At 53.8% G+C, this 26361-nt stretch overlaps 9 protein-coding genes and 1 non-coding gene across 10 annotated transcripts; 4 read left to right on the plus strand and 6 right to left on the minus strand.

Moving 5' to 3' along the window:
- The first annotated feature begins 1620 nt into the window (after window positions 1-1620).
- M421DRAFT_224907 (uncharacterized protein) lies at window positions 1621-6069 on the plus strand. The gene is made up of 6 exons (XM_033588349.1): window positions 1621-2663; window positions 2814-3312; window positions 3363-3574; window positions 3636-3847; window positions 3897-4333; window positions 4384-6069. Exons 1-6 carry the CDS (start codon window positions 1737-1739, stop codon window positions 5604-5606), a joined length of 3510 nt encoding a protein of 1169 aa, XP_033446357.1. The 5' UTR covers window positions 1621-1736; the 3' UTR covers window positions 5607-6069.
- A 681-nt stretch (window positions 6070-6750) lies between these two features.
- M421DRAFT_68369 (uncharacterized protein) lies at window positions 6751-11527 on the minus strand (the record flags this gene model as incomplete). Its single annotated transcript, XM_033596508.1, has 4 exons — window positions 6751-7891; window positions 7944-8442; window positions 8491-10585; window positions 10634-11527. The coding sequence occupies 4 exons, from the start codon at window positions 11525-11527 to the stop codon at window positions 6751-6753; spliced, it is 4629 nt and encodes a 1542-aa protein (XP_033446358.1).
- A 1041-nt stretch (window positions 11528-12568) lies between these two features.
- On the minus strand, window positions 12569-13761 carry M421DRAFT_423104 (NAD(P)-binding protein). The gene is made up of 2 exons (XM_033593359.1): window positions 13517-13761; window positions 12569-13464 (listed from the first exon to the last, which is right to left on the minus strand). The coding sequence occupies exons 1-2, from the start codon at window positions 13635-13637 to the stop codon at window positions 12707-12709; spliced, it is 879 nt and encodes a 292-aa protein (XP_033446359.1). The 5' UTR covers window positions 13638-13761; the 3' UTR covers window positions 12569-12706.
- A 508-nt stretch (window positions 13762-14269) lies between these two features.
- Window positions 14270-15853, plus strand: M421DRAFT_28004 (P-loop containing nucleoside triphosphate hydrolase protein; the record flags this gene model as incomplete). Its single annotated transcript, XM_033588912.1, has 1 exon — window positions 14270-15853. A coding segment is annotated over one exon (1584 nt), but the record flags the coding sequence as incomplete, so codon positions are not given.
- Window positions 15854-16750: 897 nt separating this feature from the next.
- On the minus strand, window positions 16751-16832 carry M421DRAFT_t98. Its single transcript has one exon. It is a non-coding gene; the product is annotated as a tRNA-Glu (tRNA).
- Window positions 16833-17009: 177 nt separating this feature from the next.
- Window positions 17010-18080, plus strand: M421DRAFT_224945 (uncharacterized protein). Its single transcript, XM_033588350.1, has 2 exons — window positions 17010-17970; window positions 18026-18080. Exons 1-2 carry the CDS (start codon window positions 17419-17421, stop codon window positions 18035-18037), a joined length of 564 nt encoding a protein of 187 aa, XP_033446361.1. The 5' UTR covers window positions 17010-17418; the 3' UTR covers window positions 18038-18080.
- M421DRAFT_423106 (glycoside hydrolase family 94 protein) lies at window positions 18074-20684 on the minus strand. The gene has a single exon (XM_033593360.1). The coding sequence runs from the start codon at window positions 20485-20487 to the stop codon at window positions 18124-18126; it is 2364 nt and encodes a 787-aa protein (XP_033446362.1). The 5' UTR covers window positions 20488-20684; the 3' UTR covers window positions 18074-18123.
- A 501-nt stretch (window positions 20685-21185) lies between these two features.
- M421DRAFT_102726 (WD40 repeat-like protein) lies at window positions 21186-22584 on the minus strand (the record flags this gene model as incomplete). The annotated part of the gene is made up of 4 exons (XM_033586822.1): window positions 21186-21956; window positions 22100-22291; window positions 22326-22442; window positions 22513-22584. The coding sequence occupies 4 exons, from the start codon at window positions 22582-22584 to the stop codon at window positions 21186-21188; spliced, it is 1152 nt and encodes a 383-aa protein (XP_033446363.1).
- A 1446-nt stretch (window positions 22585-24030) lies between these two features.
- On the minus strand, window positions 24031-24832 carry M421DRAFT_7334 (uncharacterized protein; the record flags this gene model as incomplete). The annotated part of the gene is made up of 3 exons (XM_033596957.1): window positions 24031-24110; window positions 24160-24396; window positions 24556-24832. The coding sequence occupies 3 exons, from the start codon at window positions 24830-24832 to the stop codon at window positions 24031-24033; spliced, it is 594 nt and encodes a 197-aa protein (XP_033446364.1).
- Window positions 24833-25772: 940 nt separating this feature from the next.
- M421DRAFT_224988 (uncharacterized protein) lies at window positions 25773-26238 on the plus strand. Its single transcript, XM_033588351.1, has 2 exons — window positions 25773-25843; window positions 25900-26238. Coding segments are annotated over exons 1-2 (270 nt in total). The 5' UTR covers window positions 25773-25842; the 3' UTR covers window positions 26169-26238.
- The last annotated feature ends 123 nt before the right edge of the window (window positions 26239-26361 follow it).

The raw sequence follows: 26361 nt of genomic DNA on the forward strand, positions 1-26361 counted from the left end.
GACGATCTATGAATGCACAACGCTAGTCAGCTTTTAAACACTATCCCGATCTCCATATGTCGAGATTATTCTTGTGATGCATGATCTTGTCCTTCATTAATGCCCGTAGGCTTCAACCAGCAAATAGACCAGTCTATCCTCCACGAGCCCGCTCCTGCTCGGCACCCATCTTCGCGCCCATCCACAAAGCCGGAAACGATGCAGCCAGTATGGGTACCATCTGCATCAAGTCACGCCGAATGAACGCCGAAAAGTTCCGCGTGGTCTTTGCAGCGTATCTTTTTGCTGTCGAACACTCTGCTTGAGGATCTATCCAAGCTCTTCAATATCTCACTCTTGCTTCTTGACGGTAGCGGTCTGCGTCGCGATGGTCGCTCCGCGGTCGGTAGCGAGGCTCTGCTTGTCCTGGAAGAGCTGATCCGTCTCTTCGACGATATTCACAAATTTTCGCATCTCGACGAGATTGTTGCGCACTTCATCCCCTAGCCCCTTCTCGATCTGCTAGCAGGATTCGGCAGCGCTCTTATGCTCTTGCTTGTTTGCAGAAGTTGCGCGTTGTGTCTTGCCAGTATGCAGCCAGTTAGCGTACATGGCAACACAGCGCACTAGAGAAACACACTCCTTCTACAGCCTGATTGTGTATTTGTATGAATTAAAAGCTGATTTGTTTAAGGCATCTTTAACATCTTTAGCAGTTAAGAGCTGTAATACCTTTTCTTAAGAAGCGCGCTCTTTGTGAAGCTTAAGGTTGAACGAATAAACGCTCTTTCTTATAACTAGTTGCAACTGTTTATTTCTAACGTGTTGCGATGCGGTCCTGAACAAAGCGGAAGAGAAAGGATGAGCTTGCGGGCAAGATCTTAAGGGGCAGAGGCTGCAAACGCATGCAACACATATGTTGTGCTCCTGATTTAGTTACATGTTGTAAGTGAGCAAATTTAGCTGAACATTTGGTTACATTGGTGATGTTGATAAGACAGACTGGTTTGTGGATACTGGAACTGGGTAATTGTAACCTCAAAACAGTACCTTGACAGACGGCGGGTCGGGCAGGAGAACTTGTTTTTAACATCCTATGGTCGTATGTGACATGACTGGCGGCCCAAGCACTTTTGGTCTCGATTAGTCTCAGTCATACTGCATAGAATCAACATAACGCTACTATTCTCCCAATTCTCTTGCCAGATCGCATTTAATTGTCCAGATTACGAATCGACGTTTCGTGGCGCTTGTATTCGCATTCTGCTTGTCAGAATTTACATGGTGGGCATTGCTTGAGGCGTTGCGTCGCGGTTGCGTCAGCTGTCTCAGGTTCACGAAGTAAAAAGCAAAACATTCCGCGGCGCGTTGAAGCTCAATGTCTCTGCATACGGTGGTCTGAAATGCGGGCGAAGGAGACAATTTGGCGTGATTTGACAAAGGATGACGGATATAGATAAGCGTAGGCGCAGAAATAGCTGTCGTTGAAGGTAGTTTCCAAGACTTCATGCAGATCATGTAGATCGTAGATGTTGACGTCAGGGTTCTATCCATAGCCCGCAAGTCTAGACCTGGACCGCCTGCAAGCCTCGTTTCGAACCCCATTATTGAGCAACATCGCTTTTTTGTCGATTACGATCCAACCGATTGAGAGACATGCCCGCATCTGACGACGGTACATTTTGCCGAGGGAATGTCAACAAACTGGTCGTGCAGCTGGACAAGTCAATTGCGCAGCGCGGGAAGGATCCCTTAACATGGACATGGAGCTGCCCTTGCGCCCGCAATTGCCACATAATTCAAGTTCGAACGACCCGGAATTTCTGCATGATCTGGGTTTGCTGGATCTACTCGAAAACGACCCCCGGCCAACGTTCGCATTGGACACCACGAGCGCACGGAACTCGGTCCTCGGACTCTATCCAGTCTTCTCTAACGCTGCGCTTGAAAAGTCAGGAACACTGTGGGGCGCCATAAGCGGGAGTCACGATAATCACATGAGTTTGGGGGAAGATGCTACATCTGTGTCGCATTTCCGGAACTGGTCCTGTCGAAAGCCCTCGACTCTAGACAAACCTTTAACTTTCTGCGGCCACAGTTGGACAAGATGCTTGATCGCTCAGCGTTGGATAGTTGTGAGCGGACAAGCCATCAAGGCGGGTGGGGGATTGAAAGCAAACGAGAGATCTCTATCTAAGAAGATCTCTAGATCAAACTTCGCGACATTCGATTGGACAGACGACCCTCCTCCGGCAAAGTTATCTCCACACGTCGCCTGGGCACGAAGCATCGACTGGGAAAATACACCTCTGGGCCCTATGCGAGAGTGGTCTCCCCAGCTTCGTAGCAATGCCAGTCTTATCATGATGGATCCACGGGCAGCGGTCGGATTCTACGGACCTGAACTTATTATGATCTACAACGAACCCTACATTGAGCTCCTTGGTGGTCTGCATCCATGCATTGGACGCAGTGCTCGGGAGGCTTTGGCACAAGTCTGGAATGAATTCTTTGAGCCAATTATAAAGCGGAATCTTGCTGGCGAGACTGTCGATAACTCTCATACAGAGATTCCACTGGTGCGCAACGGCTACCTGGAGGAGACTTACTTCTCCACTCGCTTCATACCGATCTTCGATTCTCAAGGTGCTACGATTGGCCACTATGAACCAGTCGTCGAATCGGTGAGTGCCTCAAGGTCCCTCTCCAGTCCCTCTCTAGTCTCTGTCCCAGCACACATCACTCTACATGCAGCGAAGACTTGAACGAGTGTTGATTCTGCGCTATAATTCTGAGTTGGCGACAGATGGAACGTCCAGCTAACATCCTGCTAGACTAAAGAAGTTCTTTTGGAGAGACGCTTGGGTACCCTTATGGAACTAAGCCAGGAACTGCCTCGAGCCCGCGACTCCAACGCCTATTGGGACCATGCTGTGCAGGTTTTCTCTCGTAACAGCAAAGACGTTTCATCTGCGCTGTTCTATTCCACTGAGGCAGACACCAGTAGCCAGGACTCGACCACTATAGACAGTGCGACAGACAGCCAGTATCAGTGTAAACTCCGACGATCCATTGGCGCGATCGGAAACCCCGTCTCCCGCATCGATAAACTTGACCTAAGGGAATTCGAAGGAACGATCAAACTGTTTAAAAAGGCCATCATCGCTGATCTGCCCATTACCGTGGATCTGCTTGCAGACCCTGATGCACAGGACTTAGCAAAAGCACTCCGACCGCAGGGCTCGGACGACGTCTGTAAGCTTGCGGTAATATGTCCTCTTCATCTGCCGTCTTCGAAAGAAACCATACTCGGATTCATGGTCATCGGGTTGAGTAAGCGAGACTGCATGGGCTGTAGACTTACGATGCTGACACGACTGTAGGCCCTAGACGGCCGTATGACAAAGCCTACTCGCAATTTATCTATGAAGCAGCTCGTTTAGTCTCCGCTTCATTGACATCACTGATACTGCACGAAAAAGACATCGGACGCAGAGAAAAGGCCATCACTACTGCCGAGCTCATCAAGACCGAGCTCAGACAACAGCTAGCAGAATCTCAGCTGGAGGTAGATCGCGGCCACACAAAATTCCAGGTAGGACGATTGCTATAGCCTAGTACCGCTGAGTTGCACAATTAGCTGATATGAGCGGCAGCGGTTTGCTGAGAGGAGCAACATCGGCATCTTCATCCTCAATATGGATGGCGTCTACTCTTACCGCAACGAAGCCTGGTACAACATTCTCTGCTCAAATGAAGATACGTCATATATCGAATTAGAGCAAGTATGGAATGACTTGATCGATAATGAATACATCGCGTCCGGCCAAGCCATGTTTGAAGCGCTTGCAGCTACGAAAGAAGCACAGTAAGACACGTAAAGTCTGGAAAAAAACATCGATTCTGATTACCAATAGATCTTTCGAGTTGCGTTTAAAAAATACATGGCGTGTAGCAAGCAACAGCATCAACGACTCGTTACCCGAGATACAGCCCAAATGGGTACTTTGTTCGATCTTTCCAGAACTATCTGAAGAGGGTGAGATTCTGGAAATCATCGGCTGCATAACTGAGATCTCTCAGCAGAAGTGGGGAGAGGAGTTGCAAGCCATCCAAGCTACGCAAGCAAAAGAATCCAAGAAGCAGCTGGAAAGCTTCATCGACACAACTTCTCACGAGATGCGCAACCCGCTATCTGCGATCGTCCAGTGTGCAGATAGTATCATATCCTCGCATGAAATCCTAAAAGGATTCGAATGTTGCGAAGATGACTACCAAACGACACTGCTTGCCACGCTTGATTGTGCCGAGACTATCGTTCAGTGCTCCAAGCATATGAAGACCATAGTCGATGGTAAGTGGCCTATTTGTCGCATCTACATTTCGATCTGACACACCACCCAGACGTCTTGACCATGTCAAAATTAGACTCGGGTCTCTTCACCATGACACCTATCGACGTCGAACTCGAGTCGACCGCCCGCGACGCAGTCAAGATGTTCGAGGGCGAGGCCAGAGCAGCCGGCGTGCACTTACAGCTCCACATGGACGACTCGTGCAAACAACACAACCTCGCTAGAGTATCCCTCGATCCTACTCGCGTCCTCCAGATCCTCATCAACCTGCTCACCAATGCCATAAAATTCACCCGCCTAGAAGCCAAGCGGGAAATCATAGTCACTCTCAGCGTCGCCCTCACGCGCCCAACCCACAACGCCGATGGCCGTGTGTCATACATTCCGCGCTCCTCGGGCCACGAGGCCAAAACCCTGCTTGCAGACTGGGAGCAGGGCCAGAGCGTCTTCGTCCGCTTCTCGGTCCAGGACACCGGGACCGGCATGACGGACGCCCAGCACCATTTGCTTTTCACGCGCTTTTCGCAGGCCTCCCCGCGCACGCACATCGACTACGGCGGCTCGGGTCTCGGGCTGTTCATCTCGCGGCGCCTGACGGAGATGCACGGCGGCGCGATCGGCTTCACGTCCAGAAAGGGCGTGGGCAGCACGTTCAGCTTCTACGTGCAGAGTCGGTGCAGCAGTTCTGCTATGCAGCGGCGCGAGACTGTCGACCCCGACTCAACGACGGTTGATGGGGGGCTGCAGGCGCATCGGACGCTGGTGCGGAGCAAGAGCTGTAACGAAACGACGCCGCACCCGAGCCCGACAAGTACTCCGACTGGGCATGTTCCGGATAGCGATCTGCATATCTTGATCGTGGAGGATAATCTGGTGAATCAGCGGGTGTTGGCGAAGCAGTTGCGCGACGGAGGCATGAAGGTCGCGGTCGCCAACCACGGCGGCGAAGCACTGGAGTACCTGCGGACGACGTGGTATTGTAAGGGTGACGGAACGGGCAAGGCATTAACTCTGATACTAATGGACTGGGAAATGCCGGTCATGAACGGGCTGGAGTGCGTGGCCAGCATCCGAGCGATGCAAGCCGGCGGTGCTGTCAACGGCCACGTGCCCGTTATAGCAGTGACGGCGAATGTCAGGTCGGAGCAGGTCGAGACCGCACTGCAAGCTGGCATGGACGATGTCATCTCGAAGCCGTTCAGGATACCGGAGCTAAGGGCCTGTATACAGAAGACGCTGCGCACTGTGGCACCAGCTGAGACAGTACGATAACTGCTGTTGGGGACTAGTTGAATGAAGATACAGGGCTCGATTCAGAGAGGTACCGTAAACTCTCGCTTACAAAACCCGGGTAGTCTAGGCGAAACCCTGCTGGTGAACAATATTTAGGGGGTACTATACTGCGGACAGGGTACTTACTATAAGTAAGGGGGTACTCTAATTAGGGGCCGCTAGAACAATCTAAACTATAGTTTGTTAGCTAGTGTTCCTCAGCAGATGTTAAATCCAACACGTCACCTTTTCCTGCACTGCAATCGTGCAGGCAGCAGCAGCAGCTCTACCGCTACTACTACCACCTATCTATAGGCGTACCCAACGACTACTAACCATGAATCTAGCTACCTACATAGATTAAATGATAATCCTTTTACTTACTTGAATTCACTCTATGCAATACTGTAACTTACATACAAATCGCTAACAAATTTAGTGTGATAATTAAGTCACCTGAGCACGCTAGAGGACTTAGCAATCACATTATGCAAGGAGGTACTGTAATCGAGAATCTTTCAAGGCACTGTGGAGGTTAAATTTGGGGGTACTAGAAACCAGAGTGTACGGTATTACGCGATGGGCATTTAAAGCCCAGCCATTTGCTCAGCGTCGTAGCTTCACCAACATATCGCCTCTGCTAACCAGTTCTTCTGTAAATCGCAAAGAGTTCAAACGCCACTCCTTTCCAAGCCCACTAATTCACAAGCGGCAGAGAAAGAGCTCTGAAGTAGCATAGTCAAGTGTAATTGTCCTGTTTCCCTCGGCAGCCAGCAGCCAGCTCTCGACTGCCACGACCTACTTACTGCGCGTCTAAACCAACCAAAGCAAGACTTCCCAACCAACAAAGCAAAGTACCAAATAAAAAACCAAAGCCAAACAAAGTGAAAGACGCCGAAAGCTATGCACCCCGCAACCGTCTAGTAATGTTTGCCTTGTGCAGCCCAAAAAAACGCCGTGCTATGCAAATTCCCGCAAACCCTTGCATTTCCTTTCCCTTGCAAATTTCTTCGTTCTACTGCAACGCAGAGCCCGGACGATCGAAGCGCGCAACCAGGCTCCTCAAGCCAGGGCTCGTCAAGCCCCTGCGCCTCCTGACCAAGCTGCCATACTCGCTCTTCCTCTGACTCTCGACAGCAACGTCCTACCCTGCTGTCGAGTCCGCGGCGCTGCCTCTCCTGTCGCCGTTAACGCTGCTCAGCTCGCCGCCGCTGGTGTCGCGTCTGCGGCGCACGATCTGCAGGCGCGGCAGCGGCAGCGGCGGTGCGCCCGCGGCGAGGGTTTGCCCGTTCCCTGGCGCGTCGTTCTCGAGATTGAAGTTGCTCTGGCGCCGCTTCGAGATGGCCTCGCCCAGACGCCCGGCAGCGTGCTGCGCGCGCGCTTTCGGGAGGCGGGAGCGCTCTGGCGCACCGGAGCGGGAATTCGCTTGCAGATGTAGGAGGGATGCTGTTGCATCGCGTGACGCGGGACGTGCGGTGGAGGGACGGGGTGTTGTTGTGGGACTCGCGAGGGCGGCGAAGGAGGTCGTTGAGCGCGCGAGGACGGGGGCTTTGGAGGATCGGCTGGCTGATTGCGGCGTGGTGTTGGGGTCTTCTGCGAGGTCCCACATGGAGCTGGAGGATTGGGTGCGTGTGATGTGGCGGTCGCGGCCGCTCCCTGGTGTGGACATTGGGGGGACGAGGAAGTTGCCGCCCTTGAGGCTTGTTGGAGTGGGTGGTGTGAGGCCGAGTCCTGTGCTGGCTAGTGTGGAGCCGCTGCTTGAGCCGGAGCCGTCGCGGCGACCAGATGAGGAGGGGGGGCGGCGAAGGTTCATGCCCATGTTTGATGCCCGACTAAGGCTACGTTTGCCGCTAGACGCTGTGTTGAGCCCATTGAGCTCGACTTCGTCACAGGCTTGGACAAGCTCCTCGGCCATCTGCCGCACCAGAACAGCAGGGTCCTGCTCCATGAGCCAGGTGATGCGCTCATAACAGCCGAAGGCACGAATGAGCCAACACCCCTCCTCCTTTGCGTCGCAGATCGTTCGCAGAATACGAAGCAGATTCAATCGTGTGACAGCATCTTTATGATTAAGCTTCTGCTCGGTGCGTGAAAAGATCTCAGGGACCGCAAGCGACGCGGCGATAGGCGGCGAGAGGCGGACAAGCTTCTGCAGCGGCTCAAGCATGTTCTCAAATGTGGATCGCGATGGTCCGGACGATGTGTAAGCTGTGATGATCGCTGTGGTAAAATTCGATTGGGCGGAGAGTAGGTACTGCTCCACTCGTGCCGTTTCTTCCTGCAGCCTAAAAACTTGTTAGCAAGGTTCATGAAGCCGAAAGGACTGTAAGCACATACCAAACAAAGATGGCGTCCAGAGCCGTCACAGCCCAATTGACATCGCCAAGCAGCGACACGTAGAATGCAAGACCCTTTGCGTCCCAAAGCATCTTTCGAGAGACCTTGCCAGAGTTGACCATCTCGAGCAACACAGGCAATGCAAATTCTTTCAGGGGTCCACCATCGTTGACAACATCCTTCAGAAGCGGGATGATGTCGGATAATGCTGCCTCTTCCTGCCTGCTCTTGTTGTGGCGGCAGAGGTTGTACATTGTGTTCAAGATCTGATTCGAGATCTCGCGCTGGAAGGGTGGCATGCGGTTCGAGTCGTTACCGGTTCTGCTACTCGTCTTCGATCCAGACTGGCGCGTGACCTTCAGCAGCTCGATAAGGATGTCGATTGCGTTGGAGTTCTGTAGTGCTTCGTGAGTCGAGGAAAGCGAGCTGAGGTTCTTGATGAACTTCAGCATCGTGATCTGATGGGGCGGCGCCATCTTGCGCAGGTCCTTGAGGACACCTGTGACAGTTAGCTAACACGTTGAGACTGCCGGTGTGCCGAACTTACGCTTCAAGATCATGCGGTCGGCCACGAGATCCTTTACATGGCTCTCCGCTTGACTGAAGATGAGGAAGATGTGCACGATCCTGCCAACGATGAGTCTAGCGACCTCACCGTCCTCCTCGACCATTCTGTTGAGGACAAGGGAGAGCGGGTACAAGACACTGCTCCTGCTGAAGATTCGACAGAAGTCATTCTTTGGTGTAGGTCCTTGCAGCTCAAAGACGCCATACACTCCATTGACACCAATCAGGACTAGGTCGCGCTCAGCGTCAATGTCTTCTTCGAGGAATTCAACCAGCACGTTGATGCCCCCGCAGCCAATGAACATCTGCATGGTTAGCGTGCTGGTCTGGTACATCTGCCGCACAAAAGCTGCGGCTTCCTTGCGGATGTCACTGGGGTACCTCTTGTACGCAAATTGACAGATGGTGGGTATGCCTCCCAAGAAGGACAGGCTTTCCTGCGCCTCTGCGTCCTCCAAGATGATCAAGTTGATGATCTTGAGCAGGGGTAGTACGAGGTCGTGGGGCGGGATGTTGCCCAGTATCTCTAACACAGGCAGCATACCATGGCTTCTTAGAATGATGGAGCGCTTATCTGGTGCCTCGTACAGGACCTGAAGGAGCTGATCTGCGATATCGAGGAGGACGTCGTCTGGCTGACTAAGCTTCAAGCAACTGACTAGATGCTCCGTCAATTTCGTCAATCGGTCATCGCGATCTCGAGCGACGTTATTCTCGAGGTTGATGGTGTCAAGACCGTCTTCGAGGTTCGCAAATGGATCCATGTCGTCCTCGTCCGCGATCATGAAAGAACCCGACACCTTCGTTGTGACCATGGCAAGACTGCTGTGCTCGCTACCACTGTCACTCTCCGCTGTTGTAGTGAGCACCGACTGAGGACCGCCTTTGATATCTCCAACAATCTCAGAGAAGTCATCTCCTTCATCTTCAGCATACTTCTGAATCTCAATCTCCGATTGCGTACGATGCAACTTGCGGTTTGAAGTTGTACTCTCGGACCGCTGCTTTATAGTGCCATTGCCCTTGGCATCTCTTGGCTTCGGTGCAGACTTGAGATCGCTAGGATGGAACAGGCGTGGCGAGAACGTGTCGGCAGGTGAGCCCGAGGTCGCCGTCGCAAACTGAGGCTGTTGAGGCACGACCACAAAGGGCTGCGAGTGCTGCAACGCTTGGACGCGCTTCTCGAAAGCATCCTCATCTGTAGGCATTAGATCCGAGTAATCTTCCTCCTCTGAGCTCTCGCGGAAGAGCTGACTATTTCGGTTGGGCGCGACTAGCCTCGGTTTGGAGGCTTGGGACACCTGCGGCACGCCGCGCAGAAAGGCGGTCTTGGGTTGAGCATCGTAGCTACGACGTTCTTCATGATGTGACGCGTTCGATGATGACCTGGAGTTGGAGGTCGATGTCGACGCGGACGTTGAGGACTTTGTCTTGGGGGTCCCAGGCCTCGCTTTGGCCGGTTGGCGTGGGCTGAAGGGGCTAGCAACTCCCTGGAGGTGCTGCAGGTTCAATGGACTCCTCATTGTGGCTTCGCCATCGCCACCATCCGGACCGTCAACCACAGCCTCAAAGCTGGCGAATGCCTTCAACTTGTCTCCTGAGAACAGCCCTCCGAAATTGTCTTGTGGTTTGCGGTGCGATGGCATCTTCAAGGCGCGCGACGAAATACTCTCCGCGAAGTCATTATCCCAATTGTCGTCCTGGTCGAGATCTGGTGAGCGAAAGGCTTCAGCGGTGGGCCTCGACTTTGAGATGTTGAGCTGATCGACGTTCGCTGGTGGCCTGCGAGCCGCCAACGCAGCACCGTTCGCATGTGCGGGGGACGGAAAATGCTGCGAAGGTTTCTGCACGCCAGACGCGAGTCGTGAACTTTTGCGCAGCGAGTTTGGCGACTTGAGCGCCTCGTTCCACTCCTGCACAGACTTGACGGCTTCTTGGTATTCGGTGGGTTTTGCGGGCACGGCGGCGACCGTCTTCTTCACGCTCATGATCCAGGGGTGCTTGAGCAGTCGCTTCGCAGAGATACGCAGGGTGGGGTTCTTTTGGAAGCACTCCATGAGGAACTCGCGGAGCAGCTGGATCTGTTAGCGGTGGTCAGGTTCGCGGCGAGACGTGTTCCTTACCGGCGAGGCACTGCCAGGTATTGGCGGGTGCTCGTCGTTGACGATTCTGAACAGGGCCTGCATTGGCTGCAGCTTGTGGTATGGCGGCTTCCCCTCGATCAGCTCGATGACGGTGCAACCAACGCTCCAGATGTCCGAGGCAGTGGTGGCGCCAGACAGCTCGATGACCTCGGGCGCCATCCAGTACGGCGTGCCCACAACGCTCGACTGGTCGAGCCCAGACTGCTTGGTGGCCACGCCAAAGTCTGCCAGCTTCACCAGCCCCTCCTTGGTGGTCAAAATGTTGGCGCCCTTGATGTCCCTGTGGATGACACCCTGCTCGTGGAGGTAGAGCAGGCCGTGTAGGACCTGGGACATGTACAGGGCGACCAGGTTTTCCGGAAACTTTCCAAAGTTCTTGCAGATGCTGTGCAGCGAGCCGTTCTCGCAGTACTCCAGGATGATGTACAGACTGTCGGAGCTGCGCACGAAGCCCTGATACTTGACGATGTTGGAGTGGTTCAGGTTCTTCAGCAGGTCGATCTCCATCTCCATGTTCTTCAGGTCGGCGGCGCCCAGGTTCTCGAGGCGCACCTGCTTGATGGCGACCGTCTCGCCGGTGCCCCAGTTGAGGGCACGGTAGACGCTGCCAAAGGCGCCCTTACCCAGGCAGTCGCCCAGCTGGTAGTCCTTGAGGCCGACGACATCCTGCGCCGCCCGCTGCGCTGCGCCGTCGCGGCTGGGCCGCTGCTCGCGCTGCTCGCGGTCGGCGTTGCGGTCACGCGTCTGGGGCGCGTGGTTGGACGACGTCGAGACCTTCTTCTCGTGGCGGGGCGTGCCCGGGTGGGCGGGCGGCTGCGAGGAGCGCGAGCCGGACGGCCCATGCGAGGGCTTCGAGGGGTTGTGAGACACCATGGCGGGCGCGCGCTGGGCGGCAGGCGGCGTGTCGCGTGTCACGTGGCGCTTGTCGCGTACTGTATCGCTGTCGTCTGGCCCGCGGCCAGCTGCCGAGGCGGTGGCTCGAGGGCGGCCGGCTGCCTTATTATTCACGCGGCTGTCTGCGTCTGCGTCTGCTTGCGGCGGCGGTCGAAGGCGGTGAGTGCAGTCGTGGCGGGGGCGGGTCGCAGGCGTGGGCGCGCATTCCTCCTCGTGCAAATCACTATGGCAGCGGATGCAGTCTAGCCCTGCGCTGTTGTTGTCTGCGCTTTTGTTGTCTGAGCTGTTGTTTGTCTGCGCCGGCGCGAGTCGCGCGAGCGGGCTGGCGGGGTCTGTGGCAGACGCCCGGGTCGTTAGACGGCGGATTGAGCTGCTCGCGTGTTTGGGGATCCCAGCGGCCAAAGGGGACGGGCCTGTGTGGTGTAATTGCGCCCGACGTAGCCTGCTACCGCGAAGAAAAGCGCGGAAGGGAGAGCTCTGCGCGCGACGCCTGAGCCTGCGGCGTGCACTCGAGCATGCGGGGTATGACGGCGGAGTGGGTGTGGGCGAGAGTCAGTCGAGATGCAACTGTCAACAGCTGCATGCCTCATGTTCCAAACCAGCTAGGCTTCGCTGGAGTGGTAGCGACGACTCGACAGCACACCACTCCACCACCGCCACCGCCGAGCATCGACATCGTGCCACAAGCAATTCATCTCGCACCAATGCGCGCATTTGCACGATACGCGTCATGGACCAGCTCCATGCATGAGCGACGGTCCGAGCCTGCCACGAACTCACGTGCACGCAGTCTTTGTCCCCCTTGTCCATTAGATAAGACGCAGATCCGGGGCAGATAGATGTCTAGCCTCAAACAAGATGGTGCTAAGTGCGACGCAGGACTGCATCCCAGTGGCTGTATCGATCATCGAGTCTGTGACCATCACAAGGCTCGCCTTTCCTGCAGGGCAGCCTGCAGGGCAGGCATGACAGTCAGATGACGAATGTGTTGAGCCAGACACTGGAACCAAGCATGTGAAGGTAAGGCTGTGCATAATCTCCTTTGACAGGCTATCGTTGCTTTTATTGTGCTTCATCATCATAATCTTTCAACTGTCCGTGTTCTCGCCAGGCGCCGCCAGTATGCAATACCATCATTCATGAATCAAGAGTCGCCGCTTACCGTCCGGCAACAACGTTGAGAACACCACCATCGACAGCGATGATCTCGCCGTTGACATATGTGTTCTTGGTGAGGAAGAGCACGGCCTGTGCCATCTCCTCATCCTGACCAGCGCGGCCCTGAGGAACGTGGCCCTTCTCCTGGATCTTCTCATCTGGCACATGGCTCTTCTGCTTCTCGTCGCTCTCCTTTGCTGTCATCTCCGAGGGGAAGTAGCCAGGAGCAATGGAGTTGACCCTGACCCTGATCTTCTGGAACTCAGCCGACATGAGCTTGGTCAAGTGGACAGTGCCGCCCTTTGCGGCGTTGTAGCTGAAGTGGCCTTGGGCGTGGCGCATGATACCAGACATCGAGCTGATGACGATGACTGACGCTGACAGGTGGCCGTGGGTCTCGGTGCCTGCCTGGAGAAGGGGCAGTAAAACCACAGTAGTGAAGTATACGGAGCTGACATCGGTGTTGTAGGTGTTGGCCCAGTCCTCGAAGGTTTCGTTGTCCCAGAGCTTCTGCTTCATTTCGGTGGCCTTCTCCGCGTCAGGCTCGGCCTTTGCGCTGCTGATGCCCGCTGCAGCGACGAGAAGGTTGATGTACTTCTCCTTTTTTGACAGCTCTGCATACATCTTTTCAAGGTCCTCCTTCTTGGTGACATCACACGGGCTGAGTGCAATAATCGAGCCTCCTTCCTTGGGGTCGTGGCTCTTTACTGCCGTCTCAAGGACTTCCTGGCGACGACTTGTGATGTACACTCTTGCACCTAGAGACGTTGGTTAGACGAGATTCACTCAAAGTAGGGGTACAAGGCGTACCGTTGGCAGCCAAGGCTTGTGCAGCCATCAGGCCAATGCCCGAGCCACCACCAGTGACTACGCAGACATAGTCCTTGACCGAGAACAGCTTCGAAGCTTGGAGGTTGTGCGTGCTTGCCATTGCGTTGATTAATGTAAGGCAACTACAACGTTTGACGTTGATTCAATGTGTAGAAGCGTCTTAATCCACCAAAAGACTCTTTATACGCGCCCGTTGCGTAGAGGGGAAATGTTTTGACAGTGACGTAGCGACGATGCATGCGTGACAGGCGTCAACCGCCACCCGTAGTTCGCGCCTTCCGCAGAACAGCTAGAATCAAACCCCCCGTTGCGGCTAGCACGGGGGTCCACTCAATCATGTCAGCCGCAACGCGTTTCCACGACTCCGACCTCTCCTGCAGGCGTTGGACATCGAAAGGGTGGCCTCGTTAGGCATTGTATAATATTGTGCATTTCACATCTTCCTTCACCATCGTTTTGCAGCTGCCTTTCTCTTGTATACCTCCTGACGCGGCTTCCACCGCTCGCCCTTTGGAAGTTTCGAAACTTTTTTTCCAGGGCTTATAGCACGTGTCCGTAGGCTTTCACGTCGCAGCGTGCCAGCCTTGCGAGGTTATTTTCTTTCATTCCCATTTTGTATCAACATTCATCGTCTATCGACTTCACACTCTTTACCTAAATATGGATCAGCCGATACCGTCATCTACCGACTTGATCGTCGCACAGCCTCTGCGACCAGCTGATGACCCGCTTCAAACATGGCCTGAGCCAGTCGACACACCTGGCATCCTTCCACGCCATCTGATCAGATCGGCATCCTCACATCTTCCCTTCCTTGAGATCATGCATCGGTTGCTGTATCGCGTAAGGCCAGACTCCCACAGCGATCTGGACAAGGTCTTGGCAGCCATAGCGCTCTACAGCGCTGCAGTTCCTGCATACAAGTACCTGAAAGAGTTCTTTAAATGGGCCTTTACCGTTCAGGTCTCCATACCGGAAGATGATCCCGCTGCGAAGGATGTCTTGGCTTGGATGAGCGTTGAGGTCATTCAGAATCGGCATAGCCGGAGCGCCATGATTGTCACCGAAAGCGGCTCGCAGCATGACCCGATGAACCAGTACGCCAATCCAGTTCATAGATTCAATGCACGCCAGAAGAAGAAAAGGGGGGTTGCAGACAACGAGGTGTCATGCTCGCCTCCCATCGGGTCGCGAATCTTTTGGGTAGGCCTCCGGCCATTCCTCTTCGATCGTGTAGGGGGATCAGGAGGCCATACACATCCTAGCTTCAGCGGCAACAATCTCGATGCAAGCGGCAGATTGAGCAACGCCCTTACCATCACCACGCTGGGCTGGAATCTGGGGCCTCTCAAGGACTTCGTAACGCAATGCCACCAATGGAAAAAGGCAAACATGGCAGGCACGACAACAGTCTACTTCGCTGGAGGTGGTGCCTATGACTCCTACGGCGGTGGGGCATGGCAATCCATCAACAAGCCTGTGAGGAAACTCGACACTATCGACATGGACGAAAGCGTCAAGCTGGATCTGGTGCGCGATGCGGAATACTACTACAGCGAGCAGTCGAAACAATTTTTTGCAGATTGCGGTATTCCATACCGTCGCGGTTACCTTTTGCACGGCCCACCTGGTACTGGGAAAACATCCTTCAGCGCCGCTCTTGCAGGCCACCTCGGCTGTGACATCTACCACATTAACCTAGCATCCGGAGACGTCACCGATGGCAAGCTCCATAGTTTGTTTCTCGGCCTTCCGCAGAAATGCGTCGTCGTCATCGAAGACATCGACTCAGCTGGTATCGAACGCGAGTTCACAACGGAACAGAAACAGGCTGCGGCAGACGTCGATTTGGCTGATCAGATGGTGCCTCCTCAGCACAGAATGAGGACAATGCAGATGCAGGCACCAGCTGGGCAGAAGGGACGCAGCCTCATCACTCTCAGTGGCCTCCTGAACGCCATCGACGGAAACGCCTCGCAGGAAGGCCGTCTCCTCATCCTTACCTCAAACAAGCCCGATGCGCTGGACGACGCCCTCACGCGGCCAGGCCGGATTGACAAGAAGGTATACTTTGGCAATATGAGCAAATCAGCAGGGAAGAGCATCTTTATGCGCCTCATCGGCCGTTCCGCGCTCGCCCACGACGCCGTCTTCTCGATGGCGTACATTGAGCAGTGCGCGGCAGAATTCGCAGAGAAGGTGCCTGCGCATACCTTCACCCCTGCGCAGGTCCAGAACTTCCTGCAGGCATGTCGCGGCAACCCCGACAAGGCACTCGCTGAGATTGAAGACTGGGTCGCTGAGAACCGACCCGCGGCCACTGGCATGTCGTCGAGCCCGGTGTCGAATGCTACGATGGTGGAGGCGGAGGAGAGCGAGCATGAGGCTCTGTAGGAGAGTAATGAGGGATGCGTGCTGCATCGACGAGATACACAGGGTCTTGGAGGCACACAGGGTCTTGGAGGTACACAGGGTCTTGAAGGTACACGAGTAATTAGCAACTCTTCGCATATAAGATTTAGATTTAGCTTCATCGTATCCGCATGCACATCACAGCGTATCGTCGTGCACAAGCAGCGTCTGCGCGTCGCCCAACTACATCTCATTCATTAACCATCGCCCCAACACATCCCCCATGCATTTCCCACCCTCCCCACGCCGCGCCACACCCCATCTCGGCCAAACCAGCGAAACGCCCTCGGCACACTCGGCCGAAAACAATCCACGCCCGCTCCCTAGTCGGCCGATTTCCCGGCAGCCATCGACGCAGAGTGCAAAACTGCCCGATGCAGGAATAACGCTGCATGCACGGGGGCGCATTATCGGCCGATTGCTGCCAACGAGGAAATGACTGCGCAGGGGGGAAGCGCGGGTTGCGCGACAATTGCTCGCGCGCAGTTATGCGGAACTGAGGTCGCGGGGCGCGAGGTCAGCGACCATGCGGATGCTGCGTGTCTGGTTGGCTACGGTGATCGATGGCGTGCTATCTTGCAGGAGTTGGACTGTCATGACAGGTTTCCGATATTGTCAGATGAGAGCCATATTCATGCGATTGTCAAGAGACATGCGAAGAGCCGCGAAGGAAGTGCATCTGGCGCGACGTGGTGCTTTTGTCAAAAAATGGATTCGCGCCCCCCCCCCCCCACGTGATGAGGCTGTCGAGATCCCACGGGCATCTGTGCGAGGCAGGCGTGCAAAAGGCAAAAAATATATTTCCGTCACGGGGAATCGAACCCCGGCCACATCGGCACTTGTTGGTGAGAGCGATGTATCCTAGCCACTAGACCATAACGGATGTTACTTGATGATAATTTGTTTTCATAGTTAATATATAATGTGAATATTATACTCTCCAGCCCTATCACACAAGTGACTGTGTTCCGCCCAGGCCATCTTTATCTAATTAGGTACGCCGCGGCGGTCATCTCTCAAACCTCGTCGACACCACATGCTTTCTCGATATCGTAATCTCCGGGAATCAGCCCTGTCTTGGGGCTATATTACCAGCTCGCGAGTCGACTGCCGGTGATTAAAGGAGAACGCATTCCAGCCCCAGTCAGCACTACAGCAAGGCTTGCACAGCCTTGCACAACGCCAACCCTCACACGCCCACGCTTTACCCTTTCAGACACCACCCTTAATCTGTAAACGAACTAATTATGACTGATCTAGAATTGCACGTGCTGCTTCAGCCTCGTGAAATATTGATGGCGTTCTGATAGTAGACCAACGACAGGTGCTCGAGGTCATGAGTGGTGTTGAACAGTGAGCACGCTGCGGAGTTGGAGGCGAGATAAATTGATTTCGACTGCAAATTCTGGTCGTATCTTCCTGCACTGACTATCTAAATTATTTTAAACCGTAACCTTATAGCAGTCAAGATGCGCATCACGGCTTTCTCTTCAGCGTTGTCAATCTTCTTCTTTGGCCTCGCCAGCGCAGCGAACGAATTTACAGAGCTTCCAGCATCCTGTCCTCAGATCCTGCCCGCGCCTGCGGCTGCGTCGCTCCCCAACTATTTCCTCCCTAAGACCATCAAAGATTCTCAACTTGACGACATCGAAGCCATCCGTCAGACTCTCCACTTCTACGCTCTTGTTCTTGACAGCAAGACCTTCCCTCTTCTCGACCGCGTCTTTGCACCTTCGGCAACTGCCAACTACTCAGGCCTCGCCGGCATCTTCGAAGGCTTGCCAGCCATCCATACGTTTCTGTCGGACTCTCTTGCAGCATATCCCAAGACACAGCATCTGATTGCTAATCACATCATTGACGTGTGCGCCCCCAAGAATGCAGTCAGCCAGACATACTTTCAGGCTACCCACTTCCCGAGCACGACAGCGGGTCCTTTCACCGCGTATGTGACGCATCAGGATGCATGGGAGAAGACTAAGGATGGGTGGAGGATTGTGTACAGCAATTTTGGGATAACGGCAGGTGCCTTTGCTCACGAAGTTGTAGCTGAAGTCTGTACTGACACCAGTTCAGGGAAGGAGATGAACGTTTTGTGTGAAGAGCCGCAAGTGCTTGAACTGACCGTAGTTTGCTGCAGGTATATAGCTCGAATGATACTGCGAATGCTTCGTCTACGGAATCTGTACATCGAGCTTGTACGCCTTGCCAGCCTGCACGTTCTTAACAATATCTCCGTCTACCTCCTTTCCGTCTAAGCTCAACTTCACGGTCTTCACGTCTCCACGTTTAATCTCGACCGCGAAATTTGCACCCCTAAATTGTCTCTTCACCTTGATTCCACGCCAACCTTTGGGCAGCTTTGGAGCAATCTTCAGCCCATCCTTCACACCTCTCAAACCGCACAGGCCTTCGATGACGCAACGATACGCCCAGCTCACTGTGCCAGTATTGAAGAGCTGAGAACTGCGTCCCGCCGTGCGCTGCAGCTTTTCGATGCCCCAACCACCGCGGTAGTAGTTCGGGATGAACACCGGCAACTGACCTCTTGCTCGCAGATCTTCATCATCTGGGCCAGCAATCATCGCGCGAATGCAGTCGTATGCACGGTCTGCCTCGTCGATAGAGTACAGTGCCCAAGCGTAGAAGGACGCTGAGTGGTTGTATACACTCCCGTTCTCGCCTTGCCCAGGGTACTTCTGCGTCACGCGGCCGACGTCTTCGCGCATCGCGGTGAACGGTGGCGCAAACATGAGAACGCCGAACGGAGTTGATAGTTGACTGTCGATCTGTGGCAGGATCTTTGCGATTTGGCCGGGAGAAGCTGCGCCGCCGAGGATACTCCATGCCTGTGGATTGAGCCAGATGCGACCTTCCTTGTCCTCTTTGGTGCCGAAGGTGACGCCGTCGTCTGTGATGCCTCGAGAAAACCAGTCGCCATCCCATAGATGTTCGTTCGCTGACTTATTGACAGCCTTTGCACCTTCGCGGTATCTGTTCGCGGCGTCAGAATTGTCGAGCTGTTCACAGACATCGGCCCAGAGATTCACTGCGTGAGCGGTGGCGACTGTTAGCCAACCTGACACACCAACACCTTTGGGACCAACCATGTTCATCGGGTCACACCAATCACCCTGCGCGATATAGCTTAAGCCTCGAGCGTCCCGGGACATCGAGGAGAGCAGCCAGTCCATTGCGCGGCTGAAGCGTTCGAAAACTGTGTATGTGTCACCGTGCATGCCCTTGATCTCCTTTTCAAGAAGTGCGTAGTCCCCAGTCTCTCTGAGGTAGATGTCGAGTGCAATAGGAAGCCACACGCAATGATCGGTGTGGGGGACCTGGTTGATGTACTTCAGCTCTGCTCCCTCGATGAGTAGAATGCCGTCAGGCATTGCGCCACTTTCTTCCTGTTGCCCAATTGCGGTAAGAATCGCATCGCGGCATGTATCAGGCTTGACATAGGCCATGCCCATATTGTCTTGTAGGTAGTTGCGCGTCTGAGGATCGGTTGTGAGTCGATTCACATCGCCGTGGTAGTATACTTGGCGTGGTAACCAATTGTTGACGAAGTTGTCGAGATCCTTGTCTGGCGTTTCGATCTGAACGCAACCACTGCCTGCCGCAATGTATGCTTCATACTCCTTCCGTGCCTGTGCGAAGTCACGCTCGCTAAGATACTTCTCGCGCATGGAAAGCACTTCTGCCTCGTCAAATGCTGGGCCTAGTAAGAATCGATATTCTTCGGAACTGTTCGCCGCAAGCTCAATTCGGTACTGAACCGCAGCTGTGGGTGTCTCGTAACGCGCATCGCTGTTGCTCAACTGCTCCGCCTTCAGTGCTTGAGGATCGTGCAGGGTGCCCTCGCCTTCAAAAGCCTCCTGCCTAGCTTCCCAAGCAGCCGGTTTCCGCTCGCACAGAAAGTACGTCCTGTCCTTCAGGTACTTGGTCTTCGGGTAGTCTTCCGCCTTCTGGTACGGCGTCTTGCAACTTGCCACAATACCGCCCAATTTCTCGTTCCACTCAGCCTCCTGATTCATCCAGGACATGTATCCGAATGGGAAGTAAGGATACACACTGACCTTGCGCTTCCGATCTGAGACATTGGTCACTCTGACAGTCCACAGTTCAGCGACATCTTCAGTTGGGAGTAACAGGGTCATTTCCACCCTCACACCATCCTTCTCCACCATCCATGAGATGTCGCTCTTGCCCACCGAGAACACGAAGTAATCCGGCTGAGCCCGTACAGGCTCATGAGGTATCGACCAGACGTCCCCCGTCTCTTCATCTTTTACATAGACAAATCGCCCGGGATGGTGCGTATAGTAGTTCTGCTCCGGCTGCATGAAGGTTTTGGCCTCAAGATTCGGAGCGTGGACATACTTTGCAGGCTCAGGCTGCATGAACTGTGCTGTTGCGTAGCCGCGGCAGGTGACTTGGATCATCATCTTCTGGTTCCAGAGGAAGCCGCCGGATTTAGGCATCGCAATTGGGTCGAAAAGTTCGTAACGATCACCATTGTGCGTTGAGCGGATCATAATGGCCGATTCGCAGATGTTGTGAACTGGGTGATAATTGCTGAAAGTCGCGACAGCGAGTCGTCAACCTTCTTGAGGAGCCGGGTGTGTGCTGCCGTTGATTTTCGGGGATGGATGTCGTCACTCAGAAGTGTCCAGCGAGGAGCATTCTTCAGAGCCTTGTAATGGGACTTGGCTCGTTATAAGACTCGGCAAACACTGAACCGCACGTGGAAGAAGTACAAGGCGGAATAGGCAAAACATCGGTGTAGCAGTGTGGGGTTCAGCCTAAACAGGTAATCCTGGGGCGGTTAAATGCTCCGTGACGCCTTTAGCCAAGCGCAATGCAGTGGTGGGGGTGAACCGGAGTTATTCCTTCTTGGCGTGTAACGTTGGAAACGTAAGTGTTGGCGTGAGCGTACAAAGTTTTGGGGGGAAAAGGAGAGATAGAAAGCGGAGCAAAAGCACAGCGACAGAGAATAGTACAATTGTATCCACGCCGTCACCATCCATGTGCCGTCTCACCAAATCTTCACGAGGACTTGCTACTCGTTCTTCGTTCGCTCAGCCCCTGTTTTACATGAAGAATCGCCGACGGTCGCAGTGTGCTGTTCGGTCTTACCTTTCTCTGGTCGTCTAGTGACCATGACCTACTTCCCCGACCCTGGGAACAGGGTATTCTTGGCCTTCTTTGCCGGTGTAGTAGGAGCATTGTCCCATCAGGACTTCGGAGTAGAAGTTCCCGCCGGCCAGTTTCTTACCTTGTCATCGCCATCGACACTGATGTAGCCATCCTGAAAGCCAGTGACCTTGATATACCCGTAGAAGCCGCTATCTGTCCATGCGCTGTCCACGCCTCTGGGACGCATGAACAACTCCTTCGTGTTGTTCTGAGTGTCGTAGACCAGGTTTGTGCCCTCGTAAAAGTACAGGTGTAAGGAGCGACCGTTGTGCGACCAGTCGATGTCTTCGACACTTGCCGTTGACCGCCAGTTCTTATCATCCTCCATCTGATAGTGCTGCATGATTTGGCCTTGCTCGCCATCAAACGGACACCAGACATACCCATGCTTGCCAGCACACAGTGCGATTTGTTTCCCATCTGGATGCCATGCAACGTTGCGACACCAGTCGCGAAACGTTTTGGGAAATGTAAACCTGCTGCGGCCGTCTAGCACGTCATGTACGATGACAGTATGTCCGTTTACTGTGCTCCATACTATATGCCTCGAGTCGGCAGAGAAGGCACCTGTCCAAGCTTGCCCACCTCCAGAGGTAGTCCATTCAAGTTTTCCCGTAACTACCGAGTACATGCGCAGAGTTCCGCCCCAGGCGACTGAGGCTATGTGCGCATTATTAGGACTGATAGCAGACCACACGATAGCGTCGGTATGACCGAAGAGACGGTGGATCTCTTTTGCATTGATGACATCCACAACGACACATAGGAGACCCTCAGGGGCTAGCATGCCGGACTGCGTGGAGTCGTTCTGAGTATGTCAGAGGAAGATCTTGCCGTTGCTGCTGAAAGATATCGAGTCGAATCCTCCGAACTGAGCGTCGTCGAACACCGTGTTGTGTCGGCGGAGGCGAGTTGTAGCCACATCGGTCAATGCTTTCGTGAAGTCTGCACGTGCCTATTTGCAAGATCAGGGAGAATTGCATCGATCGTTTGCGTTGCAAACGCAGACGCATCAATGGGTTCTTCCTGATCCAGCAGGCGCCCCTGTTCGTCCGACTCCCAGAAGACGAGCTGATTGTTGATGCCACTTCTGCTGCCTTGACCTGTGATACTGCAACCAATAGCGTATGCTGGCGTTGGCCTCTCGCCACCCTTTTTGTCAATCGACAGAGAATACCAAATGGCCTGCGCCATCAAGTACTTGGCACAGCTGCTGCGGTTCGATGTGGTAGATGAGGACGCGCTCATGACCAGATGTAAAGGCGAGGAGTGTTCGGTCGTGGCTGATAGCATCCTAGAAGCTTTCAGAGGACTTTTTTAGGCTGCCCATCTCTGATTGCCTTGCAAAATTCGAGCCAACGCACTTCATCTCTCCATTGTCTCGGGTGGCATGGAGCGTATTTCGCGACTTCGCCATCAAGTTCGAAGTCGTGCATCGGGTGCAGAGGGAGGCTCCACTCCACGACTGAGTCCTTGCGTGAGACGCATCGCATTTCAGCCTTTTCCGCCCTGAGGAGTTGATTCGATAGTATCCATGTTAGTTTTGTTGCCTTGTTCCCTGTATGTGAGTATCGTTTTATGCTGATCTTGTCGCGGCTGCCTGGAGCTCGGCTGCCACTCCACACTAGATGCACCCTGCACATACATCTCGCAACGAATAGAACTGTGAACAATACAAGCTGAAACACGAAACGCTGAATCATGACTACAGGCAACATTAATTGAAGAATGATCTTTGCAGAATGTGTGAGCTGAAACGAAACGCCAATCCCATGAGATGCCGACCACCCATCAAAGCTCAACCGTTCCGAGGAACAGGAACAATGAGGGTAATCCAGCAGGGAGAGGTGCCAGATTGACTCACCGAAACGAGACCGTCGACGGAAGGCTAGCTACAAGAGCTGCACAATATCGAGGGGACTCAAAATCATTAATCTTGGGCGTTGCCTTTGTTCAGCAGTCATGCATCAACAGATGCTGGGAGTGACCCAACTGCTGAACCCACACTCAAGGTCCGAAGACTTCGAGCGTGTTACGCCCGTATACTACGTGATTGGTGAGGGTTAGTGTACGAACATGCAGATCCGTAAGGCGGGCAACGAAAGGAAGGGTCGTAAATGGCTAGGCAGCCAGATCACGAGATTTCCAAATTGCCGAGCAGACATTGAATTTACCAGTGCGACGGAGTTTACATCACTGCCTGTGGAATGCAATCAATGCGAATTCTGAGGGCTGAGTATGTCGGTGGTGAGAGATGAAAAGAGTGATCGGAGAGAAGGCTGAAAGGACCAATTTCGAATTTAGCGTGTTTTTCTAGCGTGGCATGTTCGCGTCTTCTCCCCTTGTCCATCACGTTCGTCATCTCAGCTCGAACGAAGCCTCACTTCCATTTTCTCAATGAGAGCACACCCTGACCATAAAGATCGCCGCCTGCTATCCAAGTTTTTGACTCGTACTCTGTGCCAAGGTGGCACGCTAGCGATCGGTCGTCAACACAGGGTAGTTCCCAATGACACCCTTGCAGTCGAGCTCTGTTGGGACAAGGTTCATGGCCAGCCGCTTCGCGTTCTCTGTCGTAGCCTCCCTATGCAAAACCAAACCTTCCCATCCTCCGATCCAAGCAACAAGCGGCGTGTTTTGCACCGCGTTCTGGTGCCGCCCAGCCGCAATGTTCATCATACTCGGATAATGCATGATCGATCTCATATCGTACTTGCGACTGGAAGTCACTGAGCGATGTTCTGTGCCGTCATGCTGGCCGTCCTTGTTCATGTGCCACATATCGTAGTACGGTATCGTTGAGTAATCATGTGGCCCAAAACCGAGCTTCTTCTAGGTGTCCATCTGCGAGTAAATGGGGCTGTTCCAGAGTTTATCCATTGTCATAGTCGGATGGGTGCGGGCGATAATTTCGGCCTTGGCGTAGCCGACCAGGTTCTTGCATTCGAAGGGTAGTGTTCCCCTGCTTGACGGTGAGCACAGGAGTAGAAGCACTCAGAAACATGACTTACGGTCGGCACGCTGGTGCTCGTGCGTAAGGCTAAGGAGATGACCGATCTCGTGGGCGGCAAGCCAGTGCTGCATTGGTGGATAGTCAGCGTGCCACTGAGCCCAACCCAGGCGAATCTGGTTGCGATGAGAACGATTATCCCACTCTTCTGGGTTGTACTCAATCGTTGCATAGCCTTCAACAGTTCTGGTCTCGTCGATCTGGATGACAAGAGTACCGCTCGGGACCTTGGGATTCCCTATTGTGGTCAGTAACGAATCTCTAACATCAAACCAGTCGCCGGAACTTACAGTGCCCCCGTTCCTTGCCAACCGGTAATCCACCAAGACGATGACGGCTTCCAGGCCCGCCATTACCTAGCCGGACGTGCCACATCTCCCACCCGCCCTGGATGCACCGAGCTTGGCTTTGGTATCGAGGTTGGGCCAGCAGTACCTGATGTTCACAAGGCCGCTTTCGTCCTTTGGCCATGGCTTCAGAGGACTTGTGCCGCCCAGCAGGTGCGCCCATCCCATGGCAGGGTTGGCTTCATACTGCGCGATGGTCTCCTTGAGTAGAGTGGCATTGTCAGCGTACTTGAAGTCGTTGAAGGCGGAAATGCAGGACATTGCGAGAGTAGCGAAGGCTGTCAAGAGGAGTAGCATGCGCCCGACCGAGAAGTTTGGTTGCGCCATCGTTGCTGGCAATGGTATGGAAGAGGAATCTGGAAAGGAGAAGCGCAAAGGTTTTATAGAAGCTAGTACATTATTTTGCGCACTTCTCAGAACATCGAACGGTGCAAATGAAAGAAGCGTACAACGTGGAACGTACGTAGTGTAGCTCCCAGAGTTTCCCCTCTCGTATGCCTTTTAGCTGATGCCGTAGATTTTCTCCATTTCTTCCTCGTCCATATATACATCAGTGTGCACGAGTCGTCATCCTACCACATAGCTCACTCTCCAAATCACGACTCTTGTTCCCCGTTGTCCCTCGATAGGAAAAAGACCCAGCGCCTATCTCCAAATCTCTCAAGATCGACGAGCGCTCGCCAACGCGTTCCACGGCTCCTCCTGGCGACCCTGATTGAGCCAAGAACCTAGCCTGCCTTCCCGCTCCTCAATGAGTGAAGTGTTGAGCGCCTTCCCGGTATACTGTTGCTGTACTGTAGTTGCTCTGCTTGATCGTTTATCAAGTCGAACTGTAATTACTTGCGACTTGTCGGTACACTGTATGCTGTCAGTCCCATTGTTATGATCTCGCAGTTGAGTCAGGACTCACTGCTGCAGATGCCATGCTATCCCAATACGGCTAGTGTTGGGGTTTTTGAGTTTGTTCTCTACGGAAAAGTCGGCGGAAGCGATTGGCAATCCGTTGGCAGGGTAGTTGCACGACGAGTTCGAATATCAGTCTGTGCATCTAGTGCTCAAACTCGCCTGACTTCATCCTCATCGCGAGCGAGTGCTGCTATTTGTATACTCCCGATTCCAAGCATACCGGCTCGAGAAAGCCCATGTTGCGCAACAACGATAACTTTACCTGATTTTGCCCTGGCAATGCAGCCAGCGCTGCAGCTCACCAGACCTCGACTCCATAGTGGTCAATAAGAGACCTAGTGGAGCTTAGCGACATCCCTTCGATCGGATTGATTATCTGTTCGAGCCTAGCACTTGGGAGGATTGTATGTTTGATCCTCCTCCTTCGGGTAAGTGCGTAGATTGTAGGTTCATCGTGACTTGGCTGCTTATGAGGACCCGGCGGGCAGTGACACAACCCAGCAATCCAACTGCTCCACGTATCCGTAGAACTTCGTCGACTGCTTCACACGTCCTAGCTGTCAGCCTTACGTTTCAGGTGGCTTGCACCCTACACATGGCGAACACATTGCTCACAGACCCAAGGGGGCGGAATGATTGGGGGCCGCATGGCGTCAGGGGTCTGCGGGCTAGGAAATGGTCAGTGTGCCGGTCTGTGCCCGCGGATCCAAGTCAATCGAGATCTGGTAGGAGATTCAGTAGGGATTCGGTGCTGTGATAGCCGGAACCCTGGGTATGATTCTGGTCGATGTGGTAATTTTGTAAGATTATATTGATGGAAATGGCAAGCTGAGTGCCGTTACGGGTGGTGGATGCCAAATGCACTGCCATCTCGTCTACACCTAGTCTATGTATAGGTATTTCTTTCTCTTTAAGGAACATGTTTGTAAAGTTCATAAGGTGCATCGCCC

This window comes from Didymella exigua (assembly GCF_010094145.1).
Source record: "Didymella exigua CBS 183.55 unplaced genomic scaffold M421scaffold_24, whole genome shotgun sequence".
In the NCBI taxonomy this organism is placed as follows: Eukaryota; Fungi; Ascomycota; class Dothideomycetes; order Pleosporales; family Didymellaceae; genus Didymella; species Didymella exigua.